At 37.3% G+C, this 21,053-nt stretch overlaps 1 protein-coding gene across 1 annotated transcript in view; it reads left to right on the top strand.

The window, feature by feature from the left end:
* The window catches only part of LRP2 (LDL receptor related protein 2), a 213,508-nt gene that overhangs the window by 33,207 nt on the left and 159,248 nt on the right, over positions 1 to 21,053 (top strand). Inside the window, exons 2-4 of the mRNA XM_015110294.3 lie at positions 6,968 to 7,075; positions 8,955 to 9,077; positions 14,638 to 14,754. Of these exons, the coding sequence (XP_014965780.3) occupies positions 6,968 to 7,075; positions 8,955 to 9,077; positions 14,638 to 14,754 (348 nt within the window). The remainder of the gene's footprint in view (positions 1 to 6,967; positions 7,076 to 8,954; positions 9,078 to 14,637; positions 14,755 to 21,053) is intronic.

Genomic DNA, 21,053 nt, shown 5'->3' with positions numbered 1-21,053 from the left:
TGGATACGCAGACACGTCCAGCTTGGAAAGGATGGTGGGGGATGGTCACTAGGATGTTGTTGGCAATGCCCTAAGGCAGTGGTCCCCAACCTTTTTAGCACCAGGGACTGGTTTCATGGAAGATAATTTTTCCATGGACAATGGGGAGGTGGTGGGGGAGGGATGGTTTTGGGATGACACTGTTTCACCTCAGATCATCAGGCATTAGATTCTCATAAGGAATGCACAACCTAGATCCCTCTCATGTGCAGTTCACAATAGGGTTTGTGCTCCTATGAGAGTCTAATACAGCCACTCATCTGACAGGAGGTGGAACTCAGGCGATAATGCTTGCTCACCCACCTCTCACCTGCTGCTATGTAGCCTGGTTCCTAGCAGGCCACGGACCAGTACCGGTCTGTAGCCCAGGGACTGGGGACCCTGCCTCATGGAACCTGTTGGTAGTTTGCCATGCAAGTAGACCTGCTTTGGATCCTCCTGGGGCAGCTGGAGGGGCTGCAAGGTGAGACCCTTCTCTGCTAGCAGCCTCTTGGTGAAGCACCTACCAGCCTGCTCACTGGGCTCATGGTTGTGGTGAGGTTCTGGGGATTGAAGTGGAGCTCCAAGCTCTTCTCATGGTCAAAGTCTGCATGCTAGTTCAGGCTTTACCTACTCAGAGTGACCTTCACTTTTAACACAGTTATTTCCTGAGTAATCACCCTCATACTCATTTGATAGTCACTCTTTGGCTTGGCACTCAAAGCTCTTTTTTCTCCATCTTCTCAGCCTTGTTGCCTACCACTCTCCAAGAGGTCCCCACTGCGTGGGCCATACTTATTAGACCCTCACCCATGCTAAGCTTCTGTCAAGTTTTTTTTTTTTCTTAGAGACAAGTTTCACCATGTTGGCCAGGCTGGTCTTGAACTCCTGGCCTCAAGTGATCTGCCCGGCTCAGCCTCCCAAAGCGCTGGGATTATAGGCGTGAGCGATCACGCCTGGCCTGTCAAGTTGTTTTGACCCTACAGACAAAACCTGGTCTCCCTCTTCACCTCCCCAAATCCTGCTCATTCACAAAGACCCAATGTAGTCTTATAATTCTTCATGAAGACTTCTCTGATGACACCAGCCTGCAGTGTTATTTTTTTCCCCCAAGGCCAGTTGTTTTTTATTATATCCATTGCTTATTTGGAACCAAATTGTCTGTTGTCATATGGCATAGCTTTGGAGTCAGACTGCCTCAGTGTAAATCCATGCTCCACTACCTACTAGCTGTGAGATTTGTTCAAGTCTCGTTGTCCTCATCTATGAAATGGGGCCATTGATACCATCTCACAAAGCTGTTGTGAGGATAAGTAAGGTAATGCATGGGGAACACTTAAAATATTGCTGGCAAGTTCTGGGTGAACAGATGCTGTCATTTGCTTTGCAGGACATGAAATGATGAAATAAGTACAGGCTCTGGAGTCACACAGGTCCTGGGGCTATATCAGACTTTGACATTTTCTACCTTTGTGGCCCTGGGTGAGTTGGTTAATGTCACCGAGGCTCAGGTTCCCCTTCTGTTAAATAAGTATAAATCTCACATCATACAGTTCTAAGAGGATCCAGTGGATATCTATAAAGCTTTATATATTGTCTAACACATAGTAGGTACTCATTAAACAGTATCAGCTATTGTTATTGCATGGATATTTAATTTATAACATATAAATCACTGTTGCCCCCACTAAACTTATAGGCTCTGTCAAAAAGGAAGCATATCTTATTTTTCTTTGTTCTTCCACTGATCCTCGGACAACTGCACATAGTAGTTATGAATTTATTTGTGGCTTTAGTGAATCTGGCATCATATTCTTTTTGTCCTTATTTGTTTATTCATTTATTTTTGCACTTAAATTATGCCTACATGATAATGCATCAAACTGCATTGTGGGTTTTGTCCCCAAATCTCTGACTTCTTGAAATGTCCTTATAGTATTGTTTTCCTCTAAGAAAACATCAGGGCTCTGAAACAATAATTGGGACAAAGCAGTCTATTCAGTGGTTTGTAAACTGGATTAAAAAAAAACCAAAAGAATTCCTGCCACCTATTTGGTGATCTGTAAGGAAAACCAGGCAGTTAAAATGTTGCACAGAAAGAGAACAGTCGGTTGGTTTGCTGTTCATGTCTTGTTTCAGTTTCATTAACTGAATCCTTGACTATTCTATCAATTTGACACTAGACAGGGTAGGGTGCTCCATATAATTTGCTATTCTTGGCTATCATCACTATAGTGTAAAATTTTGGAAATAAGCCAGTGACCCTAAATCTTTAAAAGGGGACTGGCCTTGTTTATGTGGGCAAGGTATGGGAATTGTAGTGAACCGTCGGCCAACTTATGAATATCAGAAGTGTGTCTATCAATACCAAAGGAATCAAAATTAAGTACAGAAAAAGTGAAGCAAAAATTATGGATAAGTTAAGGAATTGCCTCTTAAATTTGTTTGTTTCTTTGAGTTCAGTGAAGGTGGGACTATTAAAATGTGATTTAGTCATACACAGTTTTAAAAAGAGGACTGTACCTCCTCAGGTAGACCAACTGTTTGGAAGGACCAGTATGTGTTAAGAGGATCTAGTGGGGAAATAGGATTTGCCATAGAAATTACCTTACTCTGTTAACTTTGGACAATGTTCCATTGACTACTACTCGCCTTTATCTTATAAGAAGAGAATTTATGGAAGAAAAAGGAAACTTACAAGGAAAGGGTAAAAGAATGAAACTGCTATTAATATGACTCAATGTTTTTTGCTTTCTTTCTTTTTTTTTTAATAAAAACTTCTAGATATTCCTCTTTTTTCAGATTATTCCAGATTCCATTTTTCTTTCTATGGATTTAAGATGGTAAATTTCTATTTAAAGTCTCATTGTTTGTTCTGATAGCTTTCTATATCTCTGATACATAATGGTCTCAGCAGGCTGAGTTTTACAAAGAGAATTCTACACTTCCTGACGAACATGCATTAGCTATTCCATGAGCACCCGGTGCTGTGCCAGAGGCTGTAAATGACACAGAGGAATGTTCTCAATCCAGCATTTTTCCTTGCTGTGGAAAACAAACAGGCAAATGACTTCTTTTCTCTGGGCGCTATCTGTTACTCTAATATCTTATCTTAACACACTCTTACTCCAACACTTACCCAGGAAGCTTGGAATATGGCTACTTATGAAGAAAGGATTACTCTTGTTTTTTTTTTTCCCTAGCTTTGGGCTCTTTATGAGGTTGAGGTTGGGAAACAAGTTTATTCCTATGTCTAATATAAATTTTACTACAGATATCAAAACGCTTAAATTTTTTTTTTGCATTGCTTTTGATTGCTGCAATGTTTCCGAAGCCCAATAATTTTTTAATGCTATGTTAGTCACCAAGTAGATTACTCTTTTTCTCCAACTGAAGTATATGAGCTCTATGGATTCTACGCCAGCCCAATAATGAACTCAGTTAATGTTAACTGAGAGCAGCTTTGGGGGATCAGTTTTTTCCATTCATTCTTGAGTTTAGTGGAATAAACTTTTTCTTTTGATGAAAGGGAACATAGAGTAGTGGTCAAGTAGCACGAATACTGGAATCAGAACTGTCAGATTCAAATCCTTGCTTTGCACATATTTGCTATTGGATCTTGGGCAAGTTACTGAATTGCTCTGTGCTTCAATTTATTTATTTGCAAAATGTTCATAATAACAGCATCTATTTCATAGGGTTATTATGAGGATTAAATGAGCTAATGTTGGCAGAGCACTTAGAATGGTGCGTGCCATTTAAGCGCCATATGAGTACTTCTTTTCATCTTTGCATCATCTATTCTGATTCATGGGACAGGCAGGGGTTAGTGCTTGAGAGATAGGGTGTTCATTTGGTTCTGATGGTTCCTTTGCGATGATTGCCTGGTTCTTAACAAAACATTTTTATTTCAATGTAGATTGTATTTTCCTCCTTTCATCCTTGGTTTTTACTAGAGGGAATTTTTTTTTTCTTTTTTTAAATCAGGCAGCCCCCAAACCAGAGAGGCTCCTGGAGAATGTTTTAAAGTTACGTAAATGATTGTTTGCAAGGTTACTTCTTGGCTAAAACTGGGTTGGTTGAATATGGCAGTTTTGAGACTGTTTTCTGAACAAAGTTTTAAAACTGGCTCTATGTAGATTTTTTTTCTCCCTGTGGGTGGCTCCAGTGTGTGAAATCATCCCCCCCAACTTTTTTTTTTAAACTTTAAATACTTAAATAACGAAAAGGTAGATAATATCTAGATAAAACTTTTGGAGGGCTTGTGAATAAAGGCTACTTATTTAAAACAAAACACTTAAAATAAAGTGCATATGGACCAACTGAAGTCAGGGGCATTTGCAATTGTTATTAGACCTAATCCAGACCTTTAAACTAGTGGTTTATATTTGGTTTATTTTTAAACAACACATACTCCCTTTATGAGAGAATGAGCTTCTGAGGCCAGTGAAGCATTTGGCTGATTGCTGAGAGGTCAGCCAGCAATGATAAAGTATCAGTTTGTTTTTTCTGGAGAGATATTTCCAAACAATAGTCATTTGGGAGTTAGAAACAGGCATCGAAGTTACTACTGAAAAGGTGAATTTGACAAATGAATTATAGATCTGTTGATAAACTGAGTAAATTGGATTTGATATATTAGATAATGGAGTGAGGAGATCAAGTGTGAAAATCACTGCCTATAAAAATTACTTAATTGCAACATTTCCCCATTAGTTTCATTTTTCACATGTGTGATTTTAAATAACTGACTTCAAAGTGTTTTATAAAATGACTTTTGGGTCTCTATTTTGTGTTCTTTTCATGATGTGTTTAACTTGGCATTTTAGCTTGGCAAAAACAAACAAGTCCCCCCACCCCACTCCTCAAAAATGGGACTTGTAATAAAAGTTGCTAAAGAAATAGCATTAATTATATATATTTTCAAAACAGGCAATGTATATTGTTCTGATAATTTCCTCCTGAGTACTCAGTCTCTACGTTTATACTTTTCTTTTCTCCATAGCAATATGAAACTGTCTGTAAGAGGACTGTTCTTTATGATTGTTATAATTTTTCAACCAGAAGATACTACCTTTACAACCTCAGATACTAAGGGAGACAAATACACTGAACTTACAAATGTATTATGTTGGATTACTAACAATAGACCTAATTGATAAAAGTGATTTAATATATGTTGTGTTAATAGCTAAACCTCCAAAGCCCCTAATCTCCCATGGAAATATTGCTTTGTAGAACAAAATCCAATGAGAAGTTCTGGGATTCCAGAGTGAATTTGTACATTCCTTAGGGGCATTTTTGCAAGGGAGGTTGTTGTGCTTTAAAGGTAGTTGATAAGAGACCTGCACCACCAACCCCAGACCTGCACCACCAACCACCATCATGCATTAGTCTATAGAAGGTATTTGGGTGTACGTACTCCTGTACCACTCGGTACCACCATTTAGCCAAGCGAAGTTTCTGACCATTTGCAGCATACATTATAAATCAGGATGTCACTACCAGACAATCAGATTTGAACATTCCATGAACAAAGTAGCCTATATACCCTAGAAATAGATCACTTAACTATGTTTATGTCATGCTGTTGATATGCCTGCATTTACACAAATCAGGACAGCACATTGCTTGTTTATTTTAGGAGTAGGTAATTGATCTGTATATTTACCTAATTTTGGTTAATTAACTAAAAATTGAAATGGGTAATTTAGCATGATTGCTTAAATACATGGGGAAGATGTAATTATTCTTCCAACTCCAAAAATTGCTCCTTTATCCCATGAGTTTGTGAAAGAATAAAATAGTTTTGAGTCTTTAAGTGGGGCTGGTAGTGGCTGCTCTCTTTGAAAAATTTTTCTGTGTGGCACATAATGCTTGGGAAGGTCACTGGCCAGGTATTTGGGGAACTTTGTCCCTTGGGGAGACCTAGGAAAATCACAGGATATATTTGTTCAGTGAAATGAGCTTGTTTAAATTATATTGTCCTTCCAGTATCACTAGGGACTATCACTGCCACTTGGGCTGTCAAACTTTTGGTGTCAAGTTTGTATACTCTGGTTGGCTGCAGAGATTTTGTTTTGTTTTGTTTTTGGCTCTTTGGTTTAAAAAAATTGTTTGCAGAGATGAGCTTATAGATCTGGCAAGTTATAACTTAATTTTTAAAAATTAAGACAAAATATTAGTCTGAATCTAAGAATGAAAGGTCATAACCTGCTGTATATGATTTAGTAATAAAAAATCACTTAAAAAATAAGGTGAGGAACTCAAAAAAGTATAGTCAAGCAAATGAAAAGTTACTCATGATGTTATCAATCAGAGATAAGCACTGTTAACATTCTGGTCTTTTTTATGCTGTTTTTTTTTTCTTTGCATATGTAACTCTGTTATCAGTAAAAATTTACATCCTTGTTTTTGTTACATTAAATTATGAGTATTTATCTAAGTACTTAGAATTTCTCCATAACCATTTTATAAGTTACTAATATGTCAAAAAGAGATGTAAAAAAATATAATCCTTTTATTGTTGGACATATAGGAGGTTTGCAATTTCCTTTGTTACAAATAATGTTGTGATGAAAATCTTTATACATACATTTTTGTCTACTTCTTTGATTTGTTCCTTAGGAAAAAAATCCTTGAAGTAAAAGTACTAAATTAAAGATCAAGTGTTTTTAAAAAGCAAGATACATGTTGTCAAACAGCTTTCCCAATGAGTTCCATCAAGGTATACACTAATCAACTGTGTATGAAAATCACTCTCTTCTTGTGGATATTCGAATAAATATCTTTATATTATCATTGGGAGAATGTTTTCCTAATTTTCTAATTTGTATTTCTTTGATTATGTGATTAGTTGAATAATTTTTCATTTTTATCAAAAATTTATATTTCTTCGGTTAAATATCTGCATGGCATAAGTTTTTAAAATTTCTGTCTGTTATTGCAGAATGTGACAGTGAGCATTTTCGCTGTGGAAGTGGGCATTGCATCCCTGCAGACTGGAGGTGTGATGGGACCAAAGACTGTTCAGATGACACGGATGAAATTGGTTGTGGTAAGTGAGGAGGGGCCAGGCTAAGTTCTATTTTGAGTAACGTAAGTGCTTCGTGGTGATTTCACCTGCAACAAAGAGAAGAGTATGCCTTTTAGTGACAGAGTCAGGTCTGGGCCAAAGTCTTTTGAGATCTGTGTGGTTAAATAGAGAACTGGTGGCATTAACAATGATTTCATTCCCTTCTGAGGTAGGGGTTCAATTCACATTGATGATAGAATATTAGTTTCTATCTCACCCTTATCCCTGACCACAACTTCAATATGGAAACATATTTGGGTGCAGTTTTCTGAAGCCTGTAAGAGATTATTACTGATATTCACTCTGCGAATTTTGTGCACCCATAAGAACAAACAAAAAATAATGTTATCTGAACTACTATGATTTGTAAGTCAAGGAGGAGTCCATTTTTATGTAAAGGATGTAGAGTAACTTGTTGGAATTACCCAAAAGAAATCACATAATTGGTTCGTGTGATTTATGTTTTTTAAAAATTCTAGTTTTAAAAAATTTTAAAAATATGGTAATGTAGTAAACCTCAAATCTAATTAATTATTAAATGACGTTCACATACATTTTGTCATTTAGTTTTCTCACTAATCTTCTGAGGTAGGTTTCAGATTAGGAAATTGAGACTTGGAGAAGTTAAGTCATTTATTAAAGTTCTTACAGTTGGTAAGTCTGTGCACAGATCCCATTGCTCTTCCCAACTTCTCATAGGTGATCAATCATACATCTGCAATTTCCTTCATTTCAGCAGGTGAACTAATGAGGGTTTTCTTTCAAAAATCAGAAAAGCAGGTGAAAAATTTTTGTTTGGAATTGTTGGCCATCTTATGGCATACCATAGCGGTCAAACTTTGGTGTGTCATTTAGATGACAACGCATTTGAAACTGGGAGGAAGGGTAAGGACTGGGTCCTGTACAGTGCTCCTCTAACGCTCATGCACAAATGGATCACCTGGGAGCTCATTAAAGTGCAAATTTGGGTTCCGTGTTTTGAGGTGGGACCTGAGCTTCTGCATTTCTGTAAACTTCCTGCTGATGTTGATGCTGCTACTTTGCGGACTACACTTTGAACAAGGGACTAAACTATATTTGTAGAGACACGATCATGTGCTAACTGTTTGCCTCCACTGGGCTTACTGAGTTCATTTTAATTAAACAATAAAAGCAAAAAGGCAAGAGCAGTGTATCTGGGGTAAAGGAATAAGTGAACAGCTATGCCAACAACTCTTCAGAGATTGTTACCTGTATTATATTTTATTGACCTGTAAAAATAATAACAATAACAACAATACCAATGATGATAGTGAGAGCAGCTAACATTACTTGGTGCTTTCACATACATTATTTAACTTATTTTTCACAACAAACCGTGAGATGAGTATAGTCCCCATTTTATGATGCATACGAGGTTCAGAGAACCTGCCAAAGATCCTAAAGCAAGTAAATCATGGAAATAATAATTATTTGATTCTGGATTTTCTTTTCCAAATCTCATGAATTTTCCAGTTCATCATGATACTTTACTATTAGTTATTATGAAACAAATAGTTTAACAATAACTCATGGTTAATTTTTACTTGAGTGAAGCTTTTAATCTAACACCTTTACCATAATTTGTGTGCATGTCTGCTGTTTGTTTTATTCTCTGTGTTTTTAAGTTGCTTTGGTTCATGAGTTTGCTGTGATGCTGTTGCTGAGTTTATCTGAAAGTGAACTCTGGCATCCACAGACTCTAGTATAAGGGTTGTTTACTATTTGCCTTCAAATAAATTGAGGAGCAGTTGACATGATACGCTCTTCTGGAACAAGCATTGCTTGCTAGTATAGTGGGGAGGATGATTGCCATAATGAGTTCTCTTTTGGTTTGTTTTAGCTGTCGTGACCTGCCAGCAGGGCTATTTCAAGTGCCAGAGTGAGGGACAATGCATCCCCAACTCCTGGGTGTGTGACCAAGATCAAGACTGTGATGATGGCTCAGATGAACATCAAGGTTGCTGTAAGTGTTTGGAGAGGAATCTTGCTTGGCTTTGTGGACACCTAAAACCCAACCTGTCACAAAGAGGTTACACACAATGGGATGATTCTTTATAAATGTGGAGCGGGGCCTTAAATCATAAGGGAACCTATGCCAGCAATCTCATTCAGGGGTTGGATGATATTGAAAGTACAGATGTACTGAAGAATTATGAATATACCCCAGCAATTCGGAAATGAGATAGGTTCCCAGTCTTTAATTTTGATTATGTTATGCTCAAGAAAGAAACCAAATATCTATTGGTGTGTATAGCTGGGTGTCTTCATGTGTGTGGTTGACAGCTGAATGAGTCCTTTGGCTCTGTGGCATACTTTGTATTCAAACCTTCCACTCCGTCTGCCCCAATATTAAACTCTCTTCTTTTTGACTTAGTGGAAGCAGGTAGGTCTGTTGGAGGGCTTCTTGGTGGTTACTTCAGTGACTGCTGCCGCAGCCACCATAGGATGAATTGGAACAAGAAAGAAAATAGTAGCAATGAAGCGGATCTTGGCAACTGAGGCATCCCTGGACATTGAGGTGGTTTGGTTCAGTTACCTTGAAAAAAACCTTTAAATTCTAATTTCTTTGAGATTAAACTGGAAAAAATTGTTTTAATAGGTTTAACGATAATTTTATTTTATTTATTTTTATTTTATTATTATTTTTAGAGTCAGGGTCTCACTCTCTCACCCAGACTGGAGTGCAGTGGTGCGATCACAGCTCACTGCAGCCTCAAACACCTGGGCTCAGGTAGTCCTCCCGCTTCAGTCTCCTGAGTAGCTGGGACTATAGGTGTGCACCACCATGCCCAGCTAATTTTTAAATTTTTTGTAGAGATACAATCTTGTTACGTTGCCCAGGCTGGTCTGGAATCCTGGGCTAAAGTGATCCTCCTGCTTTGGCCTCCCAAAATGTTGGGATTATAGGCATGACCCACTATGCCTGGCCTGAAAATAATTTCAGATGAGAGTAATGTCGGGTAAATATAAGATGGCGACCTGTGAGCAATTTGTCTCTCATGTGTATCATTCCATTCCTTTCTCTATTAAGGATATTTGTATAATTTAAAATAATTCTTGTATCATTGCGGATGTTGTTAGCTGCAAGGAAAGAAAAACACAACTCACAAAAGTTAAACAAAAAGGGGATTTATTATCTCACATAATAAGAAGCCTAACTGTAGGATTGTTCTAGGGTTGATTAATTCCCAGCTCAGTAACATTATCCAGTTTTTCCTTGCTTTTTTGCTCTGCCATATTTATCCTATCGGCCTTTCTTGATTGTGTAAAAGCTGCTCAAGTCTCAAAATTTGCATCCTGAAGGCCTGACATTCTCTCAGGTAGAGAGGAGGTTCTTAATAAATAGATACTAAATGCATAAATGATGGGTTGTTCATCTTTTGGCTATATAGCTTTGAGTCTGTTTTCCCTTATTCCTCTCACAGAGTGGGAAGAAAGCTGAGCTTTATTTTGCGATTCAGTGTGTGGTGGATGACCCTTTGCTAATAATAATACAGAGGGGATTGGAACTACTAAGGCAACTGCTTGGGAGAAGAGGCTGGAGATAAGTTTATAGCAGTCATTTTAAAACAATATTGCATATCATTTTAAATGACCATGGGTTTCATAAGGCAATTCTCCCATTTTTAATGATATAAAAATTCTCCATTAGGTATCTTTTAACCACAAACAGAATATGCCACCTCTGTGTTCACTAAAGTCACCAGAGAACTCCTGATTGCCAATGGGCATTTTCCTTCCTTGTCACACTGGATGGGCATTTTGACTGCACTTGACTCTGGAGACCATTCCTCCTTCTTGACACCACTCCCTTGGCTGCCATGACTCCCAGCAGTCCTGGCTCTCTTTTGAGCTGCTTTGGTCGTTCCATTTTATTTTCCTCTTCTACTCAGCCCTTGAGTATTGGTGTTGCTCAGAGTCCTGCCCTGAGCAGCTTTTCTCATTCTAGATAATCTCAGGATAGTCTCACCATTCTCATGATTTTAGTGACCCTCTGTGGCCTGATGAGACCTAAATCTGTGTTTACAACCCAGATTTTTGTCCACACTTCAGTCTTTTATACTCAACTACCTTTGAACCTCTGCAAGGTGCCTTGAACTCAAGGTGTCCCAACTGCAAATAATCATCTTCCTTCCTGAACTGGATTTTCCTTCTATATTTGCTAGGCAACATATTTTATCTTTGTTAATGGAAATAGCATTTAACCTACTATGAGGCACTGGCAGAAAATACAAAATCAGTCTTAAGTTATCGGAAATAGGCAGATGGAAGCTCTTTTACTTATTGAATTTGTGAAACATATTTCATAATGAAACTATTTTATTAAACGAAGAAGAAAGATTGCTGTAAGTGACATGAACTATATAATCAATTGGCATGAAAAGGCTATCACAATCCCCTAAGCACCCACGCTAGAAACTTGAAAGTTATTCTTGATTCCTTCCTCTTTTTCACTGCCCACATTGAATCACCAACTCCTGCCTAATTTGCCTTATAAATATTTCTAAAGTTCATCTCTTTATTTCTCTCTCTATTTTTTTTTTTTTTTGTAATGACAGATTTTTTTTTTTTGAGACAGGGTCTTGCTCTGTTGCCCAGGCTGGAGTGCAGTGGTGCAATCATGGTTCACTGTAGCCTTGACCTCCTGGGCTCCAATGGTCCTCCCACTTCTCAGCCTCCTGAGTAGCTGGGACTACAGGCGCATGGCACCACACCTGGCTAATTTTGTATTTTTTTTGCAGAGATGGGGTTCTGCCATGTTGCCCAGGCTGGTCTCCAACTCCTGGCCTCAAGTGATCCACCCATCTTGGCCTCCCAAGTGCTGGGATTATAGGTGTAAGCCACCATGTCTGGCCCATCTCTTTATTTCTGCTCCCACTGCCAACATCTCTCATTTGGGTGTCAGCAGTAGCCTCTGGGTTGGCCTCCCTGCCTCCAGTCCGGTGCATCCTTAGATTCTCTCTGACACTGATGCTGATCTAACTAAGATTCTTTGGTAGCTCTCCATTAATTCCAGGAGAAAGTTCCAATTCCCTAACATGGTTTACAGTGGCTTCCAGGATGTGGCTGGTGCTTATTTTCCTATGTCTATCATTTGCTATTCTTGTCTTGAAGTGGCCACTTGGGCACAGCAGTGCTTTCAGTTCCTGTGGGCGTGCCATGCTGTGTCCTAGCCTTTTGTGTCTGTGCAAGCTGCCTGAATGCTGAATGCTCAGTGCTAGATGGTTCTTCTTTGCTTTTGGCCTACCTGACTGCTGCTTCTTTAAGACCCAGGGAGGTATCACTTTTTCAAGGAAACGGTCCCCATGCATGTTCCCATCCCAGAGTGCATTAAGTTCCCAGATTGATGGTTCTATCATTCCTGTGTGCCTATAGTCCACTTTCATAACTGTTTTCTAATTACTCTTTAAAGTGTCCCCTAGAAGACTATGAGCTTCTTGAGGGTAGGGATTGTGCCTTACTCATTCGCAGATTCCCATATTGCTATACTGTGTGGTACATAATAGGCCCTCAACAGATGTTTGTGTAATTAATGAACAGATGAATCTCAGCATTAGATTGGTTGATGGAATTATATAATTTTAATTTGTTTCCTCACATTTGAATGAGCTTTTAATTGCTCCTTCGTAAGCCCTTTGAAAACCTAAGCACAAAATTTAGAATTATTTGGGCTTGATGTAAAGAAGAAAGCCAAGGTAATTGAAATAGTACTGACACCTGACATAGTGTCTTTTCATATTTTGTTTGAGACACTCATGACTTGTCTTCTCGGGAATAAAAGAAAGTTCTTTAATTTTATGTGAAAATTGGCAATATGTACTTAAATAAATTATATGGAAATTTAATGAGGAAGTATTAATCTCTTTAACCTTTTTCAGATAAAATTGTCTCTCTGCCATGGGCATAATTCAGACATTTAAGTGCCTTCTGGAAAAATCTACCTATTCTACCTTTATTAATAGAAGTAAAATTGGACCCACAGGTATAAGGTACTTAGAGAAAATATGAAATTATTTAGTGTTAGAAATAGGCTGACTGGAAAAATTTTGTTTGCTATTCCAGAATTATATGACACCATTTTATTAATTAAACAGAAAGAAGGAACAAAATGACAAGGAAGATATAATCAATTAAGCATGGAGAAGGGTGTTAATTATGGTTTTATAAAATATCTTATCATATGATAATTTTTTTATGTTTGAATTTTCAAGTACCACCTTGAAAACTGTCACTGTCTACTTATCTTTTACATTTTTCTTTTTTTTTTTTTTAGAGACAAGGGTCTTGCTTTGCTGCCCAGGCTGGAGTGCAGTGGCGTGATTATAGCTCACTATAACTACATAAAAAGAGAAGATTTTTTTGGCTCAAGTGATCCTCCTACCTCAGCCTTCCAAGTAGCTAGGACTATAGCTACTTGAAAGTGAGCCACTGTGCCCAATTTTTTTTTTTTTTTTTTTTTTTTTAAGATATAAAGAGCTCACTATGTTGCCCAGGCTAGTCTTGAATTCCTGGCCTCAAGTGATCTTGCCTCAGTCTCCCGTAGCTGGGATTACAGGCACGAGCCATAGTGCCAGGTTTACTTGTTGTTTGAAAAGGTTTTTCATGTTAAGTTTTGGTCGTACATTCCTTAACAGATATCTAATTTTATCAGAAAACCAAGATTTGCTGAACCTAAATATCTATACTATATGTAAGTATAAAAAGCTCTGTAAAAATTGAGGGCAAACATTTTTTCTTCCATCAGGGGATTATATTATAATTTTTAGAGGATCACGTTTACCCCCAAAGCTCTTTGTATGTAGACGATTTAAAATCCCACGATAAGATAATGTTACCATGTTATGGTAATTCCTGCCTCAGATTTACAGGATAGCTTTCACATCATGCTTGTGGGCATCAATTCACTGGATTTTATCTGTTTTATCTGGAAGCAAATTTGATGAACTGATGATGCCCTGCTTTTACCTGTGTTAATCAACACGGGATAAAATCAAGCTAGCTTAAAATTTTTTTTTCCTCTTTATAAAATTGATACATGGTCAATGTAAACAGTTTATAGAATAGAGGAAACTATACAGAAAAAATAAAATCACTCATATTCATATTCACACCACTCTGGAATAACTGCTATTAAAGCTTTGGTGTATTTCCTTCTTGTTTATACTAGGATTTCAATGGGTGGGTTGGGGGGACCTTGCCCGTCCTTGGTTAATACCTATATCTGCAAAATTTTTATTTCATTAACCTTTTCACCATATAGTTTAAAAATCTATATTGTATTCTTTACACATGTTGATAATGTAATTGTGTATGTAGCATGCTTGAGTGTGGACACTATTCTCTGGGCATTTTGATAATATTATACTTTTGCTTTTGCATTGTAAGCTCAGCTTGGTGGTAGTCAGGTACTTTATCTTGTGTCCCTACGAACTTTATGCTTTCCAATATCCTTGTTAATGCCAATAGATTAGTCTGTGTGTAGCAATAATTATAAATTAAGTAATAATTTTTTCTCTTAACAGCACAAAGTACATGCTCAAGTCATCAGATAACATGCTCCAACGGTCAGTGTATCCCAGGTGAATACAGATGCGACCACGTCAGAGACTGCCCAGATGGAGCTGACGAGAATGACTGCCGTGAGTCTGTTTTAGTCCTTGCACTGTATTTGGTTTCACCCTTGTCCCTTTGACATTTTAATCAATTTGTTAGATTTGCTGATGGACATAAATGCCTACAATATGCCTCTTGTTATTGCAATCTCTTGGCAGATTCTTTTGTGGATTAGGGGTGATGTTCTGATAAGAGTCTATTTTTAACAAGACATTCTAAGAGTGTCCTGCCTTAGTGCATCAAGTTTCTGTATTTTTTATGGTAAGAAACTTTTAACATGAACATAGATTCCAACAGGAAGGATAGTTAAATACATCGAGTACAGAATCTAGTTTGGTCAATTTTAACTGTTATTACACAGCTATAGTAAGTTTCTAGGTCAAATTTCTCACTAGTTTTCCTGCTTTTATGGACTCGACATTTTTCAGATTATCTTTGGAAAAGTGTTACATTTTGAAAATGGCTTTTCCTATAACAGCAGCATACTATGTCTGTCTGTAACTGATCACCACAAAATAAGACATATAAATCATAGTACTCTATGTATAATGTATAAATATTACCACACCAAAATAAGAAAGTGCAATTATAGTTCATTATGTAGTAACTGGTAAGTAAAGAACAATCTTCCTCTTTCGAGGCTTCTATAGAACTGTTAGGATATGAGAAGATAGGAATTATTCTGCTGTGCCAGTCCTATAGTCCATGTAATTGTCTTTAATCTCAGACATACCACAGTTTCTTTCTCTCTCTCTTTTTTATTTTTTATTTTTTTGAGAAGGAGTTTCACTCTTGTTGCCCAGGCTGGAGTGCAGTGGCGTGATCTTGGCTTACTGCAACCTCCGCCTCCTGGATTCAAGCAATTCTCCTGCCTCAGCCTCCTGAGTAGCGGGGATTACAGGCGTGCGCCACCATGCCTGGCTAATTTTTGTATTTTTAGTAGAGATGGCATTTCACCATGTTGGTCAGGCTGGTGTTGAACTTCTGACCTCAGGTGATCCACCCGCCTCGGCCTCACAAAGTGCTGTTATTACAGGCATGAGACACCGTGTCTGGCCCCAGTTTCTCTTAAAAGCTCTTACAAGTCTATCATTTATGAATTTTTCCATAAGTTCCTTGAGTTTTTAATATATATATGTTTACATATGTTTTTAATATATATATAATATATATATTTCTGACAGGCCTTTTAGTGCACTCCTGCATTTCATAAGTTTACTAGGTGCTGTGTAAAGATATAGTCATGTGTCATTTAATGAGGGGGACACATTCTGAGAAACGTGTTGTTAGGCAATTATGTTGTTGTGTGAACACGATAGAGTGTAGTTAAGCAAACCTGGATGGTCTAACCTACTGCACACCCAGGGTAAACAGTATATACCCTAGGCATTTACTCTTGCTCCTCGGCTGCAAACCTGCACACCATGTTACTGTGCTAAATACTATAGGCAATTGGAAGACAATGTTAAGTATTTATGTATCTAATCATATGTAAACAGAAAAGGTACAGCAAAAATATGGTATTATAATCTTAGGGGACCATCGTAGTACATGTAGCCCATCCTGTTTGTTGTTGCCCGAAAGAGCCATATGCGGTTCATGACTGTACTTCCTTTTGTTTGCTCTTAAATTTGTATTTCAAACTTCACGGAATTATCCCAGTATTCCGTTAATTGGTGAGCAGATTTTTGTGTACCTTAGAAACCTTGATCATAAACTTTTCAGTTATTATTTTCAGTTATTATGTCTCCGACTGAAAATTCAAGGTTTTAGCCTATTCTCACAGGATATTGCCTCTATTGTTTTATAATTCTGATTTAATTTTAGTTCTCTGGATTGTCTCTAAATTCCTTCCTTTGATACAAATGGTTGATTTTATGCTTTCTGATAAAAGAGCTATCTTGTGTAAACTTTGTTAAACTTCCCAGTATGGTGCCGTGACTAGGGTAGGAGCTAACATACGTTGATTATGGCAAGCGAATTGTTTCTAGTCACTGTACGTTTCAAACTGTACTGTTCATGGAAGACGTACTTGTATATGTGCAAAGGCAAGACCTATACTTCCATCCATACCATGACCACATGGTGCATTTTTACAAAAGATGCTTCTCCAGTGCTTTTTTCCTTGCATGTTATTTTTCTTTGAGAGAAGCGTCTGTGCTATTTGTCCTTGTCTCTCCATTTCCTCGCACAGTTCCTAGTATAGTTCTGTTCTAATTTTCATCTTAAATATTCTTATTTGTCTATCTATTTAATTATTTTTTATTTTACTTTAAGTTCTGGGGTACATGTACAGAATGTGCAGGTTTGTTACATAGATATACACGTGCCATGGTAGTTTGCTGCATGTATCAACCCATCATCTAGGTTTTAAGCCCCACGTGCATTAGGTATTTGTCCTAATGCTCTCCGTTCCCTTGACCCCCACCCCCCTGACAGGCCCCGGTGTGTGATGTTCCCCTCTCTGTATACATGTGTTCTCATCGTTCAACTCCCACTTATGAGTGAGAACGTGTGGTGTTTGGTTTTCTGTTCCTGTGTTAGTTTGCTGAGAATGATGGCTTCCAGCTTCATCCATGTCCTTGTAAAAGACATGAACTCATTCCTTTTTATGGCTGCATAGTATTCCATGGTGTATATATGCTACATTTTCTTTATCCAGTCTATCATTGATGGGCATTTGGGTTGGTTCCAAGTCTTTGCTATTATAAATAGTGCTACAATAAACATACGTGTGCATGTGTCTTTATTTTTTGAAAGAGATTACAGTGTTTCCACTTTGGATTTACCTTCACTCTGGAAATTATGCAAATAATTTAGACTAAACTCTGGCAAGTTTAGAGATGGTAGCGTGTGTCTGGATGCCACAGAATAGCAAGTTCAGGGGTCAAGGATTCTACTTGCAGTGCTTTGTAAAGCACACAGTAGGTTTTTCATTGAGGCAAATGAAGAAGATATTTTTGATTAATAATAATGATAAATCATATGTTATATTTTGTAGCATTTTGTAAATTTCAGAGCATTATTAAATTCTAGTTGTTACTATTAGGTTCCTTTATGAGGACAATAGGGCAGACACTATTATAATGTCTTATGAATAAATGAAAACTTCAGAGAGAAGAGTGACTTGTTTGAGGTTGTATAGTAGAGATAGGGCTTAATTTGTCTTCTAGTTCCAAGTATGGTGATTGCTCTTCATGGAGGGCTTTATTTACAGAAGGAGAAAGTCCTATCTTGTACGAGTTAAGAGACCACCAGCCAAAAGTCTGTGTCTTTATCCCTTATTTACAAGTAGATGAAAATGACTGCTTCATTGCAAATGCAGTGGGACTAAAGGAACTGCTACTTTGGGGAAAATAAAAGTCAGCTGAAACAGAATGTTTGCAGCCAAGTCTAAAGTCACTAATACAACCGGCTCACAACTTTGCCAGTGAACCTTCTGGCAAAAACCTGGCAGGCTACGAATATGCAAGTAGCTGCTGTAAAAGGGAATGAAGCAGAGGAAGTGAGATTTGTAAGCTATTATATCTGGGCAGGAGATTTTAATCAAGTTTTTTTTTTAATTAAAAAAAATTAAGTACAAATAGTTGGTGAAATAATGATTCACTAAGGAAAGAAAACCAAATTTGGCTTATTGTTTCTAGAATCATATAAGTTATGAACCGTTCAGGGCACATTGTGGCCTAAAATGAATCACATGCATGTAAGGGATTTTGCAATGAGGTATTCTTTCCTATTTCCCTCTACCTTGTTTATTGATTGCTAAGTTTCATTTATAAAGGAGTGTAAAAAAAAAAAAAAAACCTCAGAAATCAGGGGAAAGGTAGAAAAGAATCTTCTTATTCTTTGTTAGTGCTTTGATCTGGTCACAGTCAGATATGTACAGGAAGGAAATGAATGGCCTGGATCAAAGTCCTTAGAAAATGTTAGTATAGGGGACGGGTCGCAGGAGTGGTCCCATTTTGTTTTCCTTCTTTGTTTAAAGCTCTTGTGGAAAGTGGGAAAGGGAACTGCCAGTCACCGAGCACCAGCCACCATCTTGCCCACTTTTCACATCAATGCTGCAAGGGGGGTATGAGGACCAACTCTGTTTTACAGAGAGTGTAAAGATTATCAAGATGTAAGAGTAGGGGAGCCAGGATTTTAACCTAGGTCTCAACCGTATGTCTGTGCTCTTAAAAGATTTTGCTTTAGAAATAGAAATGTGTAACTTATTTTTGTTTAAAGGTTACTTAGCTATTTTATTATTTTTACATATTATTGTCTAAACGTTTTTTAGTATGGAAGGTTTTTTTTTTTAACATATACAAAAGAAGTATGAATTGTATAGTGAACCCCTTTGTATGCACCAAATAATTACATCAATGATGAACTCATAACTAGTATTATTTATTCTCTTTATTCTCCCCATTATTTTGAAATATTTCTTAGACATTATATAATTCCACCTGTAAATATTTCAGTATTTGTCTCTAAAATATAAGGACTAAAACATAAACATAATATCATTATCACACCTAAAAATTAAACAACTCTTCTTTAAAATAATCAGACATCGAGCCAGTTTTTAAAATTCCCCAATCATCTTGTTATTTTTTACAGTTTGATTATTTAAATCGAAGTCCAAATAAAATATTTATGTTCAAGTTAGTTGATGTGTCTCATAAGCCTTTCAATTTGTGGGGTTTCCTTCTATTTCTGTTCTTTACCCCTTGCAATTTACTTGTTAAAAAAAAACCCCAGGTCACTTGTCCTGGAGTTTCCCACAGTCTGGGCTGTGCTCATTGTGTCCCTTGATGTCCTTTAACATGTTTTCTGTCCTCTGTATTTCCTGGCAATTAGTAGCTAGACCTGGAGCAGGGTTTCTCGACCTTGACACTAATGACATTTGGGACCGGACAGTTCTTTCTTGTGCATTGTAGAATGTCTAACAGTATCCCTGACCTCTATCCATTAGATGTCGGTAGCATTGCCCAGTTGTGACAATCCAAAATTGTCACAAAATTGTAAAGCACACAGTAGGTTCTTCATTGAGGCAAATGAAGAAGATATTTTTGATTAATAATAATGATAAATCGTATGTTATTTTTGTAGCATTTTGTAAATTTCAGAGCATTATTAAATTCTAGTTGTTACTGTTAGGTTACTTTATGAGGACAATAGAACAGGCACTATTATAATGTCTTATGAATAAATGAAAATTTCAGAGAGAAGAGTGACTTGTTTGAGGTTGTATAGTAGAGATAGGGCTTAATTTATCTTCTAGTTCCAAGTATGGTGACTCTGGACATTGTCAAATGTCCTCCAGGAGCAAAATCATCCAGTTGAGAACCACTAATTTAGGAGACTGAACAGGTGCAAGGATTTTCTTGGGGGGGGGGCGGAAACAAGGGAAGGCAAGAATACTTTTTATGTAAATGTGTGTATTTTCATTAGGAGACACAGGATAGCTAGCTGTCTGTGATGTGAGTAGCCATTGATGATCATTGCTGAAATCCATTTAGTTATAGCAGTACTTAGTTATTTTAAATGTTGCATTAAGTATCTAACAGCTGTTATTAGTTGCTTTAAATTAGAATGTTTTCATGTGATCAAAGATTAAGTGAGGCTTAGTCAGAAATCATCTTCATGAGACATGACACTTTATTATTTCTGCAGTGACGACGCATGGAAATCATTACTTGTGGACAAACTTAGAATTAGCCTGTGAATGGGGCTTTTGTTTTTCTATTTCTCAGAAATAGAATGGCCTATAGGAATGAATATATTAGGTACCTGGAAACTACCTAAAAATAGTAATGGATGTTGGAAAAACTCCAAAGAAGGACTCAATTCTTCCCTTCAATATTCAAAAGGATTAGGGAGCTTGATGTTGTAGTTCATAGCCCTGCCTGTCATTCCAGACCCCTACGTTGTAGTTCATACCCTTTCAAGCTTCTAAAATTAAGACACTGAGCTCCAAGACACAGTACCTTGTGTCCATTCCAGGCATTCCTTTACAGAACAAAGAGTGGTGTGTAAGAGTCCTCTCAGGGAGGCAGGCAGGGAGAGAGGAGGTGAGAGAATAGTTGAGATGGTGAGGAAGGCGAGGGTATTAGGGTCTCAACAAAAAGATTATTTTTGAGATAAATTTGGTATAGTATGAGAGATTCTTATTGCGTTTGGTCTTTTTAAAGTCTGCTTCGTCTTTATATGCATAAGGTATTGGTGGTTATTTTACCCTTTTAGAAAAATTTCTGAATATATATATATATGTATGTATGTATGTATATATAGGTGCGAAACAGGTAAAAGCTCATTTTCAACCTTAGTTCTTTTATTATTC

The sequence above is a fragment of the Macaca mulatta genome, chromosome 12 (genome assembly GCF_049350105.2).
Source record: "Macaca mulatta isolate MMU2019108-1 chromosome 12, T2T-MMU8v2.0, whole genome shotgun sequence".
NCBI classification, from domain to species: domain Eukaryota; kingdom Metazoa; phylum Chordata; class Mammalia; order Primates; family Cercopithecidae; genus Macaca; species Macaca mulatta.
The sequence above is the reverse complement of the archived record's forward strand: the minus strand, read 5'-3'. Positions and strand labels throughout refer to the sequence as shown.